At 52.6% G+C, this 18,558-nt stretch overlaps 1 protein-coding gene across 1 annotated transcript; it reads right to left on the bottom strand.

Moving 5' to 3' along the window:
* Positions 1–27: 27 nt before the first annotated feature.
* Positions 28–10,825, bottom strand: LOC310650710 (NAD-dependent protein deacylase sirtuin-6-like). The gene is made up of 4 exons (XM_083380292.1): positions 10,698–10,825; positions 9,425–9,552; positions 2,597–2,779; positions 28–1,020 (listed from the first exon to the last, which is right to left on the bottom strand). Exons 1-4 carry the CDS (start codon positions 10,761–10,763, stop codon positions 957–959), a joined length of 441 nt encoding a protein of 146 aa, XP_083236418.1. The 5' UTR covers positions 10,764–10,825; the 3' UTR covers positions 28–956.
* Positions 10,826–18,558: the final 7,733 nt, after the last annotated feature.

Here is an 18,558-nt window from a genome sequence, read left to right as displayed (position 1 = left end):
GGGGCGTCAGCATCTGGATAGGCCGCCGAGATGCTTTCACTGGGGTGGTGGAGATCTAGAGCCTGCTCTTGTCTATCTGGACCGGGATGCCTTGCGTACAGTCACTCATGCGCTCGTGACCTCTCGTCTGGACTACTGTAATGCTCTCTACATGGGGCTGCCCTTGAAGACCACTCGGAGGCTTCAACTGGTGCAGAATGCAGCCGCGCGAGTTGTCCTGGGGGTTTCCCGATACTCCCATGTTACACCTTTGCTCCGCGAGCTGCATTGGCTGCCGGTTGCCCTCCGGGTGAGATTCAAAGTGTTGGTAATGACTTACAAAGCCCTTCATGGCATGGATCCGGATTACCTACGGCAACACCTGCGGCCGGCGTCAACTTCCCTCCGTCCAGTGCGCTCCCACAGAGAGGGCCTCCTCAGGGTGCCTCCAATCAAAGAATGTCGATTGGTGGCCCCCAGGGGGAAGGCGTTCTCTGTGGGCGTGCCAGACCTGTGGAACCGCTTGCCGGTCGAGCTCAGGATGGCCCCCGACCTTCGCTCCTTCCAGCGGGATCTAAAAACTTATTTATTTGAGCAATCCGGCCTGGTTTGATGGGTTAAGGGTTGGGGTTTTAACATGGTTTTTAATTATTGTTTATATTGGGCATAATATTTAATTGTTTTTTAACTTTTGTACTTCGTTTTTATATTTATTGCCCTGTACACCGCCCTGAGTCCTTCGGGAGAAGGGCGGTATAAAAATGTAATAAATAAATAAATAAATTAGGGGAAGATGTCTTGTGAAGAGAGACCCAGCCCGGGCCACCAATCAGAGCTCCGGAAATTCTGCAGGGCAGTCTTCCGCTTTAAGGACGCTGAGCATCCCCGGTTAAAAGAAACCACCGTCATTAAAAGCCACGTTTCCCCCCCCCCTCAGGCATATAAAAGCAGCTGGGGGGTGGGGGTGGGGAAGGAACCTACTTGCCGCATTTCACGCATTCCTCTACGAACATGTTCCCGTGCAGTTCTGCCAACTTGTCCCTGGAGACGGGAGGAAAGGTTGATAAGACAGCGGAGATCAGGGTAACTTGAAGACTTTTTGTGGAAGTTGCTCTCTTGTTTATCTACTCGGGGCGTAAGAGCCTAATCAAGGAACCCACCAACAAGCCAGCAAGCCCCTAGTAGATAAACAGAGGGCAGACCCCACTGACTCCCTTCCAGCACTGATGGGTGTTCCCTAGTTAGGTCACGAAACGTCTGCAAGGGAACCACCAAGTTCAGAGAGCCCCAAGGACCCCACAGCTGCCCTCCTTCTCCTGTCCCACCGCTCTTTCCCCTTCTCCTCCAACACTTTCCCCTTCTCCTGTTCCACCGCTCTTTCCCCTTCTCCTCCTCCAACACTTTCTCCTCCTCCTGTTCCACCACTCTTTCCCCTTCTCCTCCTCCTACTCCAACACTTTCTCCTCCTCCTGTTCCACCACTCTTTCCCCTTCTCCTCCTCCTCTAACACTTTCTCCTTCTCCTCCTCCTCTAACACTTTCTCCTTCTCCTGTTCCACCACTCTTTCCCCTTCTCCTCCTCCTCCAACACTTTCTCCTTCTCCTGTTCCACCGCTCTTTCCCCTTCTCCTCCTCCTCCTCCAACACTTTCTCCTTCTCCTGTCCCACCACTCTTTCCCCTCCTCCTCCAACACTTTCTCCTTCTCCTGTCCCAGCACTCTTTCCCCTTCTCCACCACTCTTTCTCCTTCGCCTTCTCAGAGAGCACCAAGGACTCCATGGTCCTGGTCCTCCTCCCCACCCCAAACAAACCAGACTCCCTTCTAGCACTGATGATGTTACCTAGTTGGGTCACCAAACGTCTGCAAGGAAACCACCCAGCTCAGAGGGCACCAAGCACCCCCCACAGTTGTCCTCCTCTTCATCCTCCCCCCCAACCCCCAGTCCCCTTTCTAGCACTGACGATGTTCCCTAGTTGGGAACGATCTGCAGGTTCGCTTCAATGGTCCCGCATGTGATGGATTGATCTAAGGCAGGCATGTCAAACTCGTGATGTTGCGCAACGAATCTGGACTTTCCCCTCCATTGCCGGCAATGGAGTGGTGCAGTTTCGGCACGACACATCCAGCCCGCGGGCCGGCAGTTTGACATGCCTGATCTAGAGCAAGGGTGTGGAGCGATGCCCCCATTTTATGACTGGTGGACTTCAACTCCCAGAATTCCTGAGCCAGCATAGCTCAGCATGGAAACCTCTCCCTTTCCCCTCAGCATGGCTGGCTCAGGAATTCTGGGAGTTGAAGTCCACGAGTCATAAAAGAGCCAAGATTGCCTACCCCTGGGCTAGGCCAAGCTTGGCATTTCTATGATTTATGACTCATGGACTTCAACTCCCAGAATTCCTTAGCGAACCTTGGCATCTCTATGACTTGTGGTCTTCAAGTCCCAGAATTCCTGAGCCACCATGGCTCAGCTTGGAAACCTCTCCCTTTCCCCTCAGCGTGGCTGGATCAGGAATTCTGGGAGTTGGAAGTCCACCAGTCCTAAAAGGGCCAAGGTGGCCTACCCCTGGTGTAGCCGGACACCTCATCGGCTGCAAGGCTTCAAGCAGCTAAGCGTTACCTGGGGAAGCCGGACCTCACGTGGAGCCCGTCTATGTTCTGGCTGACCAGAAAGTGCAGGATTCCCACTCGGTGCAGCTCCAACAAGGCCATGTGAGTCTTTGACGGTCTCGCGTTCTCAAAGGTCGTGTCAAACTTGGGGACCAGGCCCCGCTCCTCCATGGTCCACACCCCGTTCGGGCCCCTGCATGAAGAAAGAGAAGCGCGGTCGGTCCCCAACTTACGACGGTTCGGTTCGTCGCCGTTCAAAGTCACGACGGCGCGGGGGGGGGGGGGAAAGGGACTCTTCACGCTTAGCGGCCGTTGCGGTGTCCCCCCAGGGTCACGGGATTGAAATTCAGACGCTTGGCAACTGGCTCGTGTTGATGACGGTTTCATTCCCCCTTTGCGACCTTCCCTTCGCCCAAGCCAGATTCACTTAACAACCGTGGGGCTCGCTTAAGACCGGCGGGGATTCATCGAACGACCGTGGCAAGAAAGATGTAAAATGGGGCAAAAGCCACTCGACAAACGTCTCGCTTAGCAACAGAAAGTTTGAGCTCAACTGTGGTTGACGGTGGAGGACGACGTGTCGGTGGCATGGCTCCAGGCTACCTGAGGAACGTCAGCCAATCAGAATAGAGCCGGAAGGGGCCTTGGAGGCCTTCTAGTCCAGCCCCCTGCTCAGGCAGGAGACCCTACACCATTTCAAACGAATGGCTGTTCAGTCTCTTCTTAAAATCCTCCAGCGATGGAGCGCCCACAACTTCTGGTGGCAAGCTGTTCCACTGGTTAATTGTCCTCCCTGTCAGGAAGTTTCTCCTTAATTCCAGGCTGCTTCTCTCCTTGATCAGTTTCCAACCATTGTTTCTTCTCCTGCCTTCGGGTGCTTTGGAGAATAATGTGACCCCCCCCTCTTCTTTGTGGCAGCCCCTCAAATACTGGAATACTGCTACCATGTCCCCCCCACCCCTTCTTTTCTCTAGACTCATGGGACTGGGCAACTCTCTTGATGCCAGCAGAAGGGGCATGCTGGGGACCCCACCATCCAATGAATTCTGGCTGGCAGGATCTAGGAAAAGAGCCTTTTCTGCTGTGGCTTTATTTATTTATTTATTTATTTATTTTATTTTATTATATTTGTATACCGCCCTTCTCCCGAAGGACTCAGGGCGGTGAACAGGGCACATATAAAATGCAAAATGCAAAAGTTAAGAGAGAATTAAATAGGAGCCCGAGCTAAAACAATAAATAATAGTATAAAAAACCCGCAATAAAAACCCCAACACATCCCCCATCAGGCCAGGCCGGCTTGTTCAAATAAATAGGTCTTCAGACCGTGTCGGAAGGAGCGAAGGTCAGGTGCCATCCGGAGCTCGACTGGCAGCTGATTCCATAAGTCCGGGGCGCCCACAGAGAAGGCCCTCCCCCTGGGGGCCACCAGCCGACATTCTCTGACCGGTGGCATCCTGAGGAGGCCCTCTCTGTGGGAACGCACAGGGCGGAGGGACGTTGATGCCGGCCGCAGGTGGTCCCCGAGGTACTCCGGACCCATGCCATGTAGGGCCTTAAAAACCATTACCAGAACCTTGAATCTTTGCCCTCTGGAACATCATGGCCCTCAAAGTGGGACCTGCCCCCAACTTCTTAGCCTCCCGAAAGGGCCTTAAAACCTGCCTCTGCTGCTTGGCCTGGGGCCCAGCCAGGGCCTTGATATTCTGGCGGGGGTTACTGGATTAAATAGAAGACCCCCACCTCCACCCCATCGTAGACTCCCCCACTTCTATTTGAGTGAATTGTCTTTTCATTCTAACGTGACGTTTGCTCTTTTGCAGCATCGTTTTTATTGTGTTGCAAGCGGCTCAAGAGTCCCGTGGCAGGGAAATGGGGAAGATATAAACTGAATTAAGTAAATCAACAGCGAATACATAAAACGAGGAACTGTTTTGAACCTGGTAGGAACGGCTGGATGCAAAATGTTTCCGGCAGCTCAGGACCCCCTATGGGGGTGGAAGAGAAAAGAGGAAAAACTATTGTGCCGAGATGGAATATATTCACCGATTGTTTGCCTTGAGGGGAAAATGTCATGGAAATCATTTCAAGGAGAGACTACCCCCTTCAACCAGTTATTTAATTCTACCGACTTCCTGGATTAATTGTAGCAATCAAACTTAACCAGGATAGATGTCTTATGCCAATGTTCTCAAGGATGACACTTTGGCAGCTACGTGCCTCTGGGTTTCAACTTGCCTTTAGAATAAGGGGGGGGGAGGAGGTGTAACTTTCAAGTGGGTTAGATGGAGAAAAAAAACTTCTACGACTTCACTAAAGACCACGAGAGCCTGAAACCTTTTCAAGGACACCAGAACAGGTGTGGATTTGAAGCAGACGGTTCCCATAATAAAGTAAACTTGTTTATATGGATTATGTAAGACAGGCATGTCCAAAGTCCGGCCCGCGGGCCATTTGCGGCCCGCGGGGCGGTTTAATCCGGCCCTCTAACAGCCCTCCCTGCCCTGTGCAAATGCGGCCCTCCCTTCTGATTGAGGGTGGCAAGCAGAAGACTGTCTGCCGCAGGAGGGCGGTGAGAGGGCCGCATCCTGACGTCACTGCCCAAACTTGGAAGACGAGCGGCGCAGGCGCGGGGCGGGCCTGGCGGGACTCACTGCCCTACTACAAGTGCATTAAGTTCGCGCTCTCGCCGTCCTCCGTCTCCTCCTTTCCCGGAGGTAAAGCTAACAACTGCGGCTGCTTGCTGCTGCTGCTGCTGCTCCTCCTCCTGCCGTGTTGACTCTCTGCTACCCATTCCGAGAGGTGCGTGCGCACCTCCCCAAACTTGCCGACGTTTGGGGAGGTTTGGGGAGGTGCGCGCTGGGGAAAAGGCCGGGAGAGAAGGGGGTCCGGGCTGGGGGGAGGGATGGGGTGGGGGAGAAGGAGGCTTCCCGGGCTAGGGGGGGGAAAGCAGAAGCGAGGGATCAGGACTCCTCCCGCTTGGTTGCTGCCGCCGCCGCCACCACTCCTACGGCCGCCGCCTGCTCTCTTGGCTGGTTGCTTTCCGCTTCTCTCCCCCCCGCCTGCCCTCCTTCCTGCCTTCCTCCCCTCCGCCTCGCCTTCCCCGCTCCCGCGTTTTCCCTCTCCCCGCCTCGGATTCAGGGTGATTCCCCGGGAGAGGGCGATGGGATTCCGGTGAGCTTTCAAGCCTTCTCGGCGGTCTCCGGCACGGCTCAGGAAGCGTCTCTGCGCCGCCCGGCCGGAGCCTTTGCCTCCTTCCCTCCCCCAAGCAAGGCGTCCTTTTTCAAGTTGCAAAACCAAGCGGGGTGAAGCGGGCTGTCGGGAAAGACATTCAGGAGGGTCCCCCTGGAGAGGAGCGGGAGAAGGAGGAGGAGGAGGAGGGAAAGGAGGAGGAGGAGGTGATCGACTCGCCCAACCCAGTCCGGGCCGGCCAGCCCCGTAACGTCCGAACTCGCACCGTGGGCGGAGAGGCAGGAAGCCGAGAGGAAGAAGACTTGCGGCGGGGACGAGCGCGATCCAGCAGCAACACCCCGGGTCAGGCCCCAGTGGCGGAGGAGGCAGTGGCGGCGGCGGCCGCAGCACCGGCAGCCTTCCTAGCAGCGGCGGCGACAGAGGCGGCGGCTGTGGAGGAGGAGGCGGCGGCTGCAGAGGCAGCTTCCTGGCAGTCTTCTTCCTCTCGGCTTCCTGCCTCTCCGCCCGCGGTGCGAGCTCGGACGTTACGGGGCTGGCCGGCACGGACTGGGTTGGGCGAGTCGATCACCTCCTCCTCCTCCTTTCCCTCCTCCTCCTTCTCCCGCTCCTCTCCAGGGGGACCCTCCTGAATGTCTTTCCCGACAGCCCGCTTCACCCCGCTTGGTTTTGCAACTTGAAAAAGGATGCCTTGCTTGGGGGAGGGAAGGAGGCAAAGGCTCCGACCGGGCGGCGCAGAAACGCTTCCTGAGCCGTGCCGGAGACCACCGAGAAGGCTTTAAAGCTCACCGGAATCCCATCGCCCTCTCCCGGGGAATCACCCCGAATCCGAGGCGGGGAGAGGGAAAACGCAGGAGCGGGGAAGGCGAGGCGGAGGGGAGGAAGGCAGGAAGGAGGGCAGGCGGGGGGAGAGAAGCGGAAAGCAACCAGCCAAGAGAGCAGGCGGCGGCGGCCGTAGGAGCGGCGGCGGCGGCAGCAGCCAAGCGGGAGGAGTCCTGATCCCTCGCTTCTGCTTTCCCCCCCCCAGCCCGGGAAGCCTCCTTCTCCCCCACCCCATCCTTCCTCCCCCCTCGTCTCGCGGCCTTTTCCCCGGCGCGCACCTCCCCAAACCTCCCCAAACGTCGGCAGGTCTCCGGACGGCGGCGGCTTGGAGAGGTGCGCGTGCACCTCCGCCCTTCGGAAAGGTGCGCGCGCACCTCTCGGAACGGGTGGTGCCACTCTCCATTTGGAGAGGTGTGCACGCACCACTGCCCGTTCAAAGAGGTGCGCGCGCACCGGGCGGTTGGGAGCCGCAGGAGACGGCTCAAAGAGCCGCATGTGGCTCCGGAGCCGCGGGTTGCCGACATAGTGAAAACTCAGCTGCCAGTTGATCTTAATGTTATAAAATGAAAAGTATGCCATTTGCAATTAACTTGGCATAAAATAATTCATTTGCATTTAATTGCAATTGTTCAAAGAATGTTCGGAAAAATGTTCGGCCCTCCAGCATGTTCACTTCATCCAATCTGGCCCTCTTTGAAAAAAGTTTGGACACCCCTGATGTAAGACGTTGGGGTTGGCTGGGGTTGGCGGTTGGCTGGGAAAGTTATTGCTGAAGTCTATGAATTGGTGTTGGAACCTCAGAGTTAGTTTTGCTTCGACATAACCAAGCAGTGTATTCAATAAACAGTGAAATTTTTGGAGACGGAATGAACCTGGAGTTTTATTTGGATTCTCGAGCTGGATGTTGACAACTATACAGGTAGTCCTCCTCTTTGGACCACAATTGAGCCCAACCTTTCCGTTGCTAAGCGAGACAGTTGTTAAGTAAGTTTTGCCCTCTTTCATGACCTTTTCCTGACACCGTTATTAAGGGGATCGCTGCAGTTGTGAAGTTAGTAACAAGGCAGTTAAGCAAATCTGGCTTCCCCCAAAAGATTTGCTTATCTGAAGGTCACAAAAGGGGGGGGGTCACATATGGGATCCAGGCCAACTCGCCATGGTCAACTCAACGCGGCCAGCTTGCCATAAGATACGAGTCACGCTAATATCGAAGGAATGGTGGAACAGACTCATTAAAGAGAGGATGCCCAAAGGAGGGACAAAATGAAAGGTGAATGACAAAAATCAAAACATTTTTAAAATTATTTTAAATACTTAAAACTGAATTGTTGAACTGTCCCACAGCCGGTTGTCCCACACCACGTTGGCCGTGCCACGTTGTCCCATTCTGATCACATGATCCTGGGACACTGCAGGGGTCATAAATACGAACCAGTTGCCAAGCTTCTAAGTTTTCATCACGTGACCACAGGGATGTTGTGTGAAAAACGGTCCTATTTCACTTTTTCCAGTGGCATTGTCACTAAATGGCCACTAAATGAGGACTACCTATATTACATGAATATTCAACCATAAGCCTGCAGGCTTTCCCCTGTTATTTCCCAAAATGAGATTGAGCATTAAGGCTTCATAATTCATAACCTGTACATTAAGCATTGCTAATATTTAGAGCAGGGGTCGGCAACCTGAAAAAGGAAAAGAGCCACTGGGAACCAGTTCCATCACACACACACACAAAAAAGTGGGAGCCGCGTGCGTGCGTCCATGCACGGGCAAAAAACATTTTGCGCATGCGCAAAATGTTTTTTCTTGCGCATGCACGGACGCGCGCGGTTGCCATTTTTTAAATGTATGATGGAACCGGTTGCGCGACGGCGATGGTAGCTCTGCAAACGGGCTGCGGCAGCTTTCCCAACAAGCAGCGCCACTGCCCGTTCCGAGAGGTGCCACTGCCCATTCCGAGAGGTGCGGAGGTGCACGCGCACCTCCGCGGGAACGGGCAGCAGCGCCGCTTGTTGGGAAAGCTGCCGCGGCCCGTTTGCAGGCTGCCACCGGGCCGCAACAGCTTTCCCAACGAGCGGTTCCACTGCCTGTTCGGGCGGAGGTGCGCGCGCACCTCTCCAAATGGGCAGTGCCACTCTCCATTTGGAGAGGTGCGCGCGCACCACTGCCCGTTCGAAGAGGTGCGCGCGCACCGGGCGGCTGGGAGCCGCAGGAGACGGCTCAAAGAGCCGCATGCGGCTCCGGAGCCGTGGGTTGCCGACCCGTGATTTAGAGAATAGAAAAGAAGAGAACAGAACAGAGAATAGAATAGAGAAAAGAGAATAGAATATAAAATACAATAGAGAATAGAGAATAGAGAATAGAAAATAGAATACAATATGGAGAATAGAAAATAGAATACAATATGGAAAATAGAATACAATATAGAATGTAGAATAGAACAGAATATAGAATAGAATATAGAACAGAAAACAGAATAGAGAATAGAAAATAGAATATAGAGAATAGAATAGAACATAAAATACAATATAGAATAAATAGAAAATAGGATATAGAATATAGAATAGAATAACAGAGTTGGAAGAGGCCTTGGAGGTCTTCTAGTCCAACCCCCTGCTCAGACCGGAAACCAACATCTTCCAAACCAAAATCCTTATCCTCATTTCAATGCACGGCTTCCTAAAAGGAACCAGGTTATTTTCAAAGTCTGCCGTTCCCGACCCATGGAACCCCAAACTCCCAAGTGACAAATTCAGAGTCAGCCGAAGCTTGATCTCCTCCAGACCTCTGGCCTCAGCTGTCCTATTTCCTCACTCCAGCCTACCTGAAATCCGGGATCCCAGCGGCTGTGCTGATTCCCGCCCCGGTGTGAAACACCACCCTGAAAGAATTCTGGATCAAGTCAGCCAACTGGTGGATCTTCCTCTCCAACTCCTCCGGCGAATCAAAAATCTGAACCAAAAAAAATTGAAGCCATCCTAGAGTCAGCGTCGATTGGTTGCGTTGCAGAGGGTGCAGCAAGGGGGTGAACCCCAAGGCGTGAACCCCCAACGGCGGGTACCGACAGCCAGGAGTGTAAATGCCCTGCTGAGAGAGAACCCACCGCTAGGTACCATCACCCCGTCCCGCCAAATAAAGGCTGCCCTAATTGCTTTCTGCTATATTAATTTATGACTATTAGTCCTCGACTTACGACCGCAACCGAGTCCAAAATTCCCACTGCTAAGCAAGGCAGGTGTTAAGGGGTTATTAAGCGAAGCACTGCAAGCGGCTAGGATCAGGTGAACTTTGCCCATCTGCTCTCCACGGTTGTTACCCCGAATCGCTGCAGTTGTTAAGTGAATCACACGCTCCTTCAACACGTCTGGCTCCAGCTTCCACAAGGCCTCCCCTTGCCGGGGCAGCCCCTGGTGACTCAGTTTCCCCCTTCTCCTTCGTTGCCTCAGTTTCCCTCCAGGCCCTCCCAAGCCTCGAGCTCCTGCCCCCCCGGGTGCCTCAGTTTCCCCCTTCTCTTTCCCTGCCTCAGTTTCCCCCCAGGGGTCCCCCAGCTTCTGGCGCCTGCTCCCCCTCCCCCCAGTGCCTCAGTTTCCCCCTTCTCCTTCCCTGACTCGGTTTGCCTCCAGCCCCCCCCCCCCAGTTTCAGGCTCCAGCTCCCCCCTCCCCCCCCGGTGCCTCAGTTTCCCCCTTCTCCTTCCCTGCCTCAGTTTCCCCTTTCTCTTTCCCTGCCTCAGTTTCCCCCCAGGGCTCCCCCAGCTTCTGGCGCCTGCTCCCCTCTCCCCCCCCCGGTGCCTCAGTTTCCCCCTTCTCCTTCCCTGACTCAGTTTCCCCCCAGGCCCCCCCCAGTTTCAGGCTCCTGCTCCCCCCTCCCCCCCCCGGTGCCTCAGTTTCCCCCTTCTCCTTCCCTGCCTCAGTTTCCCCCCAGGGGTCCCCCAGCTTCTGGCGCCTGCTCTCCCCCCCCGGTGCCTCAGTTTCCCCGGGGAGGCCTCGCCAACCCCCATTGCTGAGGGTCCCTCGGGGGGCCAAGGGGGGCGGGGCAGGGATGGCCCGTTCCCATGGCAACGAGGCCTCCCGTCTTCTTCCCCTTCTCTCTCACCCACCTCCGGGAGGCCGCACTTCCCCTTGTCCGGGTAGGGCGACAACCCCGCCGCGTAATTGACCGACATCCCGCCGCTGCCTTCCCGCTACGTCTTCATCGTTTCGTTGGGAATCATTAGGGGCCTTTCCCCCCCCCACCCCACCTCAGCGGATAATTTCCGGTCTGGGAAAAAAAAGACCGGAAGGCGACTTGCTGCGCAGGCGCATCGCGCTACCATTAGTTGCGGCGAGGGGTTCGCCATCTTTGTTTTGGGCGGGAGTGTTGCTTTCATTGAAAGGTGACGAGTCGAGGGCGCCATGTTTGATAGTGGTAAAGAGGGGCGGGGGAAAGAGAGAGAGAGAAGAGAGAGAGAGAGAGAGAGTTTCTGGGCGTCGTCGCGTATAAGATAAACTGGCGGCGTCGCCATCTTTGTTTCGGGCAGCTAGGGCGGAAACGCGGGAAAGAGAGAAGGCGAGGGGCCTTCCGGGAGGAGGGGGGGGGGAATTTGCTTTCTTTGGAAGGAGAGTTCAAACAACCCCAAAAATATTAAAATCGCAATATTGATAAAAAGTACCAGTTTAACATCATGTTGACCTTTGAAGACTCCAGTAACAGATGGATTCAGACAATCATGCAGGCCAGGGGTAGGCAACCTTGGCTCTTTTAGGACTCGTGGACTTCCAACTCCCAGAATTCAGCATAGCTGACTCAGGAATGCTGGGAGTTGAAGTCCACGAGTCCTAAAAGAGCCGAGGTTGCCTACCCTTGATGCAGGCTAACCTTTCTCATCCTGGTTAGGTTCCCTTTTGTGCTTAGGGAGTCGTCTGAATCCAACTCCCTGGTCAGTATAAGTGTCAGCCTATTGGGAGAGCTGAGAAAAATTCAGTCAATTAAGTCTGCTGGGTGAACCCAGCTGGTTGAAAGACACAAGAATAACCCTTTGAAGGGAAACACGTTTTCATGGCGTTGTTTTTTTTAAAAAAATTCTCTCTTAACTTTCATTCATTCCAGTTGGCTTCATTTCCCTAGTCCAGGGGTAGGCAACCTTGGCTCTTTGATGACTCGTGGACTTCAACTCCCAGAATTCCTGAGCCAGCTTGGCTGGCTCAGGAATTCTGGGAGTTGAAGTCCACGAGTCATCAAAGAGCCGAGGTTGCCTACCCCTGCCCTAGTCCAACGGCCTCCGACCTTGACCACTTTAAGACTTGTGGATAACCACCTGTCTGTAAGGAATGCAAATCTTTCCATTCCCCCACCATCTGGTCAGAGCTGAAGAAGCGTCTTGGAGGAGAAGCAAAATGTCTTCAAAGAAAAAAACAAGATTAAGTCCAGTTGCCTCCTGAAAAAAACAAAAACCTTTGCTTCCCCACAGGGAGCGTGTTATCTCTGAACAACAAGAACTGGGAGAACAAGGCACACACAACCCTTCTAAGTTCTAAGATGGCAGCGCCTGGAATGGCTGCGGCTGCATTGGCTCTTGAAGGCGAATAGTTTTGGGAGGGATAGTGGGGCTATAGGCCACATGATCAGGAAGATTTTAATGTGTTTGAGCAACATGGTGGAACTAGGGTAGTATGCGACATACGACCGCAGTGGCGTAGCGTGGGTTGTCAGCACCCGGGGCAAGGCAAGTAATTTGCGCCCCCTAACCCGTGGATTTTAGCACTCGAGTCTCTTCCACTAGCTCAGGAATTCTGGGAGTTGAAGTCCATGAGTCATAAAAGAGCCAAGTTTGCCTACCCCTGAGTTAGGTTCAAGGCAAAAAAGGGTCTCTGGAGAAGAGGGAAAATGCTAGTTTAAAACTGAAACAAGGCAACTTTAAGGTGCCTCAGCTGTGATTTAGGATGAGACAAAGAGAGGACATGGCGTTGAAAATGGTTAATAGGGCATGTTTGTTCCACTCTTAGTGGATGTCAAGATAAACCCCACGAGAGAATGACCTTACAACAGATGTGAATAGGCTTGGACTACGTTTGTAGATTGAGTGCATAGATCACATGGAGCGATGATGGGCTTCATCAAGATTTATGATCCCACAATTGGCTAGTTTTCTCCATCTTGTCCTAAACCCTGGATACCAACCACGGTTTATGGCTTAGCATGTGGTGTGGGGTGACCCAACATGTTAGGCAACAAACAATGACTTCCAACTTACAATGCCTCAGCTTCCCAAGGTTATTCCAAATTGTCCATATTCCAGATTGTTGCCTCCTGCAGACCCACAGTCCAGGCTACCCCCTTCCTCCCCCTTTCCCCTCCCAACCCGGGCTCGCTCGATGTCCTGGATTTCAAGTCCCAGTCATCACCAATTCGTCCAGGGTCAATCAAGGATGAGAGATGCTGTAGTCGAACGTACTGGGAAGTCTCTGCTTACCTGGGAATGAATCTCACGGAACTTGCTTCGGCTACTTCTCAGCACGGAGGGGATTGGACTATAAAGTGACCTTATTAAATTCAACACGGATTCGAGAGTGGGTCTTGTCAATTTCTCGGACCTACCCCCCAAAGGGAAAACTCTGAAGTCCCGTTGACTAGTCAATTTCAGGCAGATTCCTCTTCCCAACTAGGACTAGGACAAGCGCCGTTCTCTTCCTTCCTTTTCTGGCAGAGATTTCAGGAACTTGGCGCTACCTGGACTTCCGTCCCTCTCCAGTCACCTTCCTCCTCTCCTCAATACCTTCCGGACAAGGTACATTGCCCCCCTCCCCCTCCTTACCCCACAATAGAAACCCAGTGAAACCAATTGCCCAAAGATAGCAGCTGTCTCAAAAGTGAACTTCCACGGCCGAGGGGACGCTCCTCCGAATTCTCAACCTGGGAGCTCCCGTTTGTCTTGGTTAAGAGGAAGTTCAAGATCAGGGGCAGCCGCCGAGTGATTTTGAGAACCGCCTATCCGTTCCTCTTGCTTAAATGGAGGGTGATGGATTGGTTATTTAGATTTAACACCGACGCCTTCATTCAGGCCCCGTGAAGACGGGCGCGACCCGGCGAGTTCACGACTTCAGCAACCGGGTCTTCTGAATCTAAGAGAGATGGGGGGATCTCATCTTTACCTTTACCTCCGGGAAAGGAGATGAGGGTGGGAGCTGGGGCAGGGGGGGGGCGGGCTTGCAGGTTGAGAGCCAAGCGGAGGAGAGCCGCGGCGGGAGAAAGAGAGGGAGGCGAGACGCCGCCAAGCCTCCCCACCCCCACCCGAGAAAGGAGGCGATCCGCAGCCGCGAGAGGACGGGATCCCGCTCTGGCTGGGCGCAGCAAATGCGGTTGCTTTCTATGCTCTGCCCACTTGCTCGCTCCTCCGACCCTCGGTGAAGCAGAATCGTCCCCCTCCGGCGAGCTTAATGGGCGCCCCCCCAGATGTTGCGCCCGGTGCGGCCGGCCCCCCCTGCACCCCCCACGCTACGCCACTGTACGACCGACAATCTTTGCTGGCCTGGTGAGTTTCTAGTTGTTTTGGAACTGTTGGTGAGACCGTTAAAAGTCGTTGCCGCTGTTTGAATTTGTTCTACCAGCAGCAAGATCTGACTGCTGGCCCAGTGATGGATTCTACTGCAAATCAGGGCTGTTTCCAGAGGAGGCAGAGGAGGAGAGGACCTGGAGCTTATGGAGTAAAGGAACTGGATGAGGCTGTCAGCAGGCCCAGAGGAAGAGAGAGAGGCTTTTGGAGGAGTTGGTGGCGGCGGCAGCAGCGTGCTCCAGGGGCGAAAAGAAGCAAGGCCTCTTTAAGGAAAGGGTGTAAGTCAGGATCAGAAAAAGGAAAGAAGGCGAGGTTGTCAGAATACAAGCGAATTTGAGGGCTAATCCACATGGAGCCCCATTTCCATCTGTCCCACCATCTGGTCAGAGCTGAAGAAGCGTCTTGGAGGAGAAGCAAAATGTCTTCAAAGAAAAAAACCAAGATTAAGTCCAGTTGCCTTCTGGAAAAAAACACACACCTGGGAGCGTGTTATCTCTGAACAACAGGAACTGGGAACAAGGCACAAAGCACAGGTAGTCCTCGACTTTACGACAGTAATTGGAACAGGTAGTCCTCGACTTTACGACAATAATTTCTGTTGCTTATTCTGGTGTTCGTTAAGTGGGTCCCACTCAAATTTACAACCTTCTTCGTTTATTTATTTGTTACTTATTTGTTTGTAAAATTTATTAGCTCTCCATCGCGCTTTGTTGTTAGCTGCGAAGTCGTGTCTGACCCATCGCGACCCCATGGACTACGTTCCTCCAGGCCTTCCTGTCCTCCACCATCTTCTGGAGTCCATCTAGGCTCACGCCTCCTGCTTCAGTGACTCCATCCAGCCACCTCCTTCTCTGTCGTCCCCTTCTTCTATTGCCCTCAACCTTTCCCAGCATGAGGCTCTTCTCCAGTGAGTCCTTCCTCCTCATTAGGTGGCCAAAGTATTTGAGTTTCAGCTTCAGGATCTGGCCTTCTAAAGAGCAATCAGGGTTGATCTCCTCTAGGACTGACCGGTTTGATCGCCTTGCAGTCCAAGGGACTCGCAGGAGTCTTCTCCAGCACCAGAGTTCAAAGGCTTCAATTCTTTGGCGCTCAGCCTTTCTTATGGTACAACTTTCACTGCCATACATTGCAACTGGAAAGACCATAGCCTTGACTATGCGCACTTTTGTTGACAGGGTGATGTCTCTGTTTTTTAGTGTGCTGTCTAGATTTGCCATGCCTTTCCTCCCCAGGAGCAAGCGTCTTTTAATTTCTTGGCTGCAGTCCCCATCTGCAGTGATCTTGGAGCCCAGGAAAATAAAATCTGTCACTATCCATCTTGCTACAGGTGACTTTTTTTTTGCCACAGCTGTTAAGCCAAATTGCTAGAGTTTATTTATTTATTTATTTATTTATTTATTTATTACATTTATATACCGCCCTTTCCTGAAGGACTCAGGGCGGTTTACAGGGTGATTAAAAGACAAAGATACAAAAGTTAAAAACAGAATTAAAAACCATTATATTCGTCCCTGCATAAATAAAACCCCAGTTAAAGTTAAGTGAATCGAAGCAGTCATTAAGTGAATCCAGCATCCCCTGTTGATTTTCACGGTCGGACGTTGGCTGGGAAGCTCACAAATGGCAGTCACGTGACCCTGGGATGCCGCAACCATTGTAAATACATGCCGGTTGCCAAGCACACCTGAATTTGGATCACGTAACCACAGGAGAGTGTTATGGTGGAATGGGCGAGTCAGTTTTCCAGCACTTTGCAACTTTGAGTGTTCTTAAATGGTCCTAAGTCCAGGGGGTGGGGTGTCTTCAAACTTGGCCCTTTGATGACTTGCGGACTTCAACTCCCAGAATTCCTCAGCCAGGCCTGGCTGAGGAATTCTGGGAGTTGAAGTCCGCAAGTCATCAAAGGGCTAAGTTTGAAGACCCCTGTTGTAAGTCAAGGTCTATCTCTATTGCTGTACAGTATATCCTTTTTGAAATTTGGAGTCCACCTGCAATTCAAACCTTACCGGGGCCCAAAGCAATGTGCAGCTCATCCTGAACTTTCAACCATCTTTCAGCCTGTAGGAAGTCAACCCCCCCAACTTTGCAAGACTACCTGTATCGTCTTACAGTATATTCTTTTGCAATTCAGAGTCAACCTGCACTTCAAACCCTACCAGGGCCCAAAGCACTGTATTATCTCTGGGTCATTTCTGCGCTCCGTGGAACACCAAGGCAACTGCAAAGGTATCGACTGCACCACCTGGGAGAGGAGTTCAGTTACCTGTGACAGGTAATGAATTAATTATCAGGGAAGACTCAGAGCTCTTCTGTCTCCTGCCCCACCATCCGTGTACGGATCTCCAATCCTATACCTAGGATCCAGGTATAGCTGTACGGATCTCCAGCTGTATACACACCTAGGAGCCAGGAATATTCTGAAACCGCTTGGCAGCCAGGTGTACCTACCGTAGGAAGAGACCTTTGCTATTGTGTGGGTGTTTGCCCCCCTGCAGCGAAACACGGATCCGAGGGCCTGCGTGGGACCCCAGCCGAACCGAGCGACAAAAAACAAACAAACACACAGACCAGCTCATAACCCCCGAGAGACCACCCCAGGTAAGTCTTTCCTCATTTGCATATTTTTGTTAGCAGCCCTCTTCTTTCCTAAAAACCCAAGCTTTGCAGGGCAACGATTTTTCCAAGGGCTTCAGGAACCCAAGGAGAAAATCTGGGCAAAACGTTTTATAGCTTTTTTTGTTGGATCAACAATCGGATTCCTCCGAGACGCACCTGCAGGGGATGGTAGCCACCGTCTCCACCTTCTGACGTGACGGAAAATCGGATCTTAATTAAACCACAAGGGGATAGCAGAGGCTGACGATCTTCTGAGACCAAAGCACGAGATCCAATTCCCTGCTTGCGGATCCCAGGTGGTGGGTTGGTTGGTTGGGGGGGGAAATCCCCCAAAGCAGCCGAGAGTTTTGAAAACTCAGAACAGAGAAACGGAAAGCGCCAGGTGTGAATCAAGGCCCTGTTGTGGGTGGCACAATTTTGGGGGGGGGTTTGGTTTCCAGCTCCCGGCTAAGCCCACTACCGTCCCTCTTGGCATCGTTTGCCGGCAAAGGGCTTCAGTGGTCCGACTGCAGCCCCTCCCCACACTTATGACCAGTGGATTAGCAGCCTTTGAAGTTACCACAGACCCCCTAAAAAGCTATTTAGAATAATATAGAGTAACAGAGTCGGAAGGGGCCTTGGAGGTCATCTAGTCCAACCCCCCGCCGCTCAGGCAGGAAAACCTACGCCACTTCAAGACAAAGTGGCTGTCCAGTCTCTCCCTAAAAGTTGGAGCACTCACAGCTTCTGGAGGCAAGGAGTTCCACTGATTATTTATTATTTGTCCCACTGATTATTTATTTTGAAGTTCTGATCTTTTGAGCGCTTAGCAACCGGCTGGAATTTATACTGTAGCCCTTTTCAGCACATCCTAGCGATATAATTTACCACGTTTTTCTTGTTAGCTCAGTTCTGCTTACTGGCAAAACAGCCGTAGCAAATAATGGCTTCGCTTAATGACTTTACAACCACCTTGTTTGTTTTAATGACCACAGCCAAAAAAAAAAAAGCTGATAAAAATGGGGTCTGGCTACATGGTGATTTGCTTTGGAACCATCATAACTTACGACAGTAATTGCTAGGCTCAATTACGTCCGTAATTCGAGGACTATCTGTATTAACTAGACACCGCAGGGCTGTAACTTGTAAAAAAATACCTACCTTTGTCCTTTTCTAGATATGCCCATCGCTTGACGCCTTGAGGACCAAGGTCTTACAGTTGACCCCCAACGTACGACCACAATTGAGGCCAAAATTTCCATTGCTAAGCCGGACGGTTGTTAAGTGAGCTTTGTCCCACTTTACAACCTCGTTTGCCGCAGTTGTTAAGTGAATCAATTCTGTGGTTAAGTCAGTACCACGGCTGTTAAGCGAAGTTGGCTTCCCCCCACCCTTGACTTTGCTTGTCAGAAGGTCGCAAAACGGGATCACGTGACCCCCCCCGGGGGGGGTCACTGCAGGCGTCATAAATAGGAGTCAGTTGGCAAGTGGCTGAATTTTTGATCACGTGACTTGGGGATGCTGCAACGGTCGTAAGTGTGAAAAACTGTCATAAATAGGAGTTGGCTGCCGAGCGTCTGAATTTTTGACCACGTGACCGTGGGGGGGGGGTGCTGCAACGGTTGTAAGTGTGAACAATGGTCATAAATAGGAGTCTGCTGCCAAGTGCCCGAAATTTGATCACGTGACCCTGGGGATGCTGCAACGGTCGTAAGTGTGAAAAACCGGTCATAAGTCAGTTTTTTCAGTGCTGTTGTAACTTTGAACACTGGAAGTTTTTAAGAAGAGACTGGACAGCCATTTGTCTGAAAGGGGTATAAGGTCTCCTGCCTGA

Source organism: Vipera ursinii (genome assembly GCF_947247035.1).
Source record: "Vipera ursinii genome assembly, contig: scaffold_243, whole genome shotgun sequence".
Taxonomy (NCBI): Eukaryota; Metazoa; Chordata; class Lepidosauria; order Squamata; family Viperidae; genus Vipera; species Vipera ursinii.
This window is presented reverse-complemented; position numbering and strand designations above follow the sequence as displayed.

Bases quoted from the DNA above. Each gene is read 5' to 3' on its own strand.
- LOC310650710 (XM_083380292.1), bottom strand. From the start codon at position 10,763: ATGTCGGTCAATTACGCGGCGGGGTTGTCGCCCTACCCGGACAAGGGG. The intron at 2,780-9,424 runs GTAGGCTGGAGT...TTCTTCATGCAG, and splicing joins GCTGGGATCCCGGATTTCAG to GGGCCCGAACGGGGTGTGGA. The intron at 1,021-2,596 runs GTAACGCTTAGC...TCCCGTCTCCAG, and splicing joins GTGAGGTCCGGCTTCCCCAG to GGACAAGTTGGCAGAACTGC.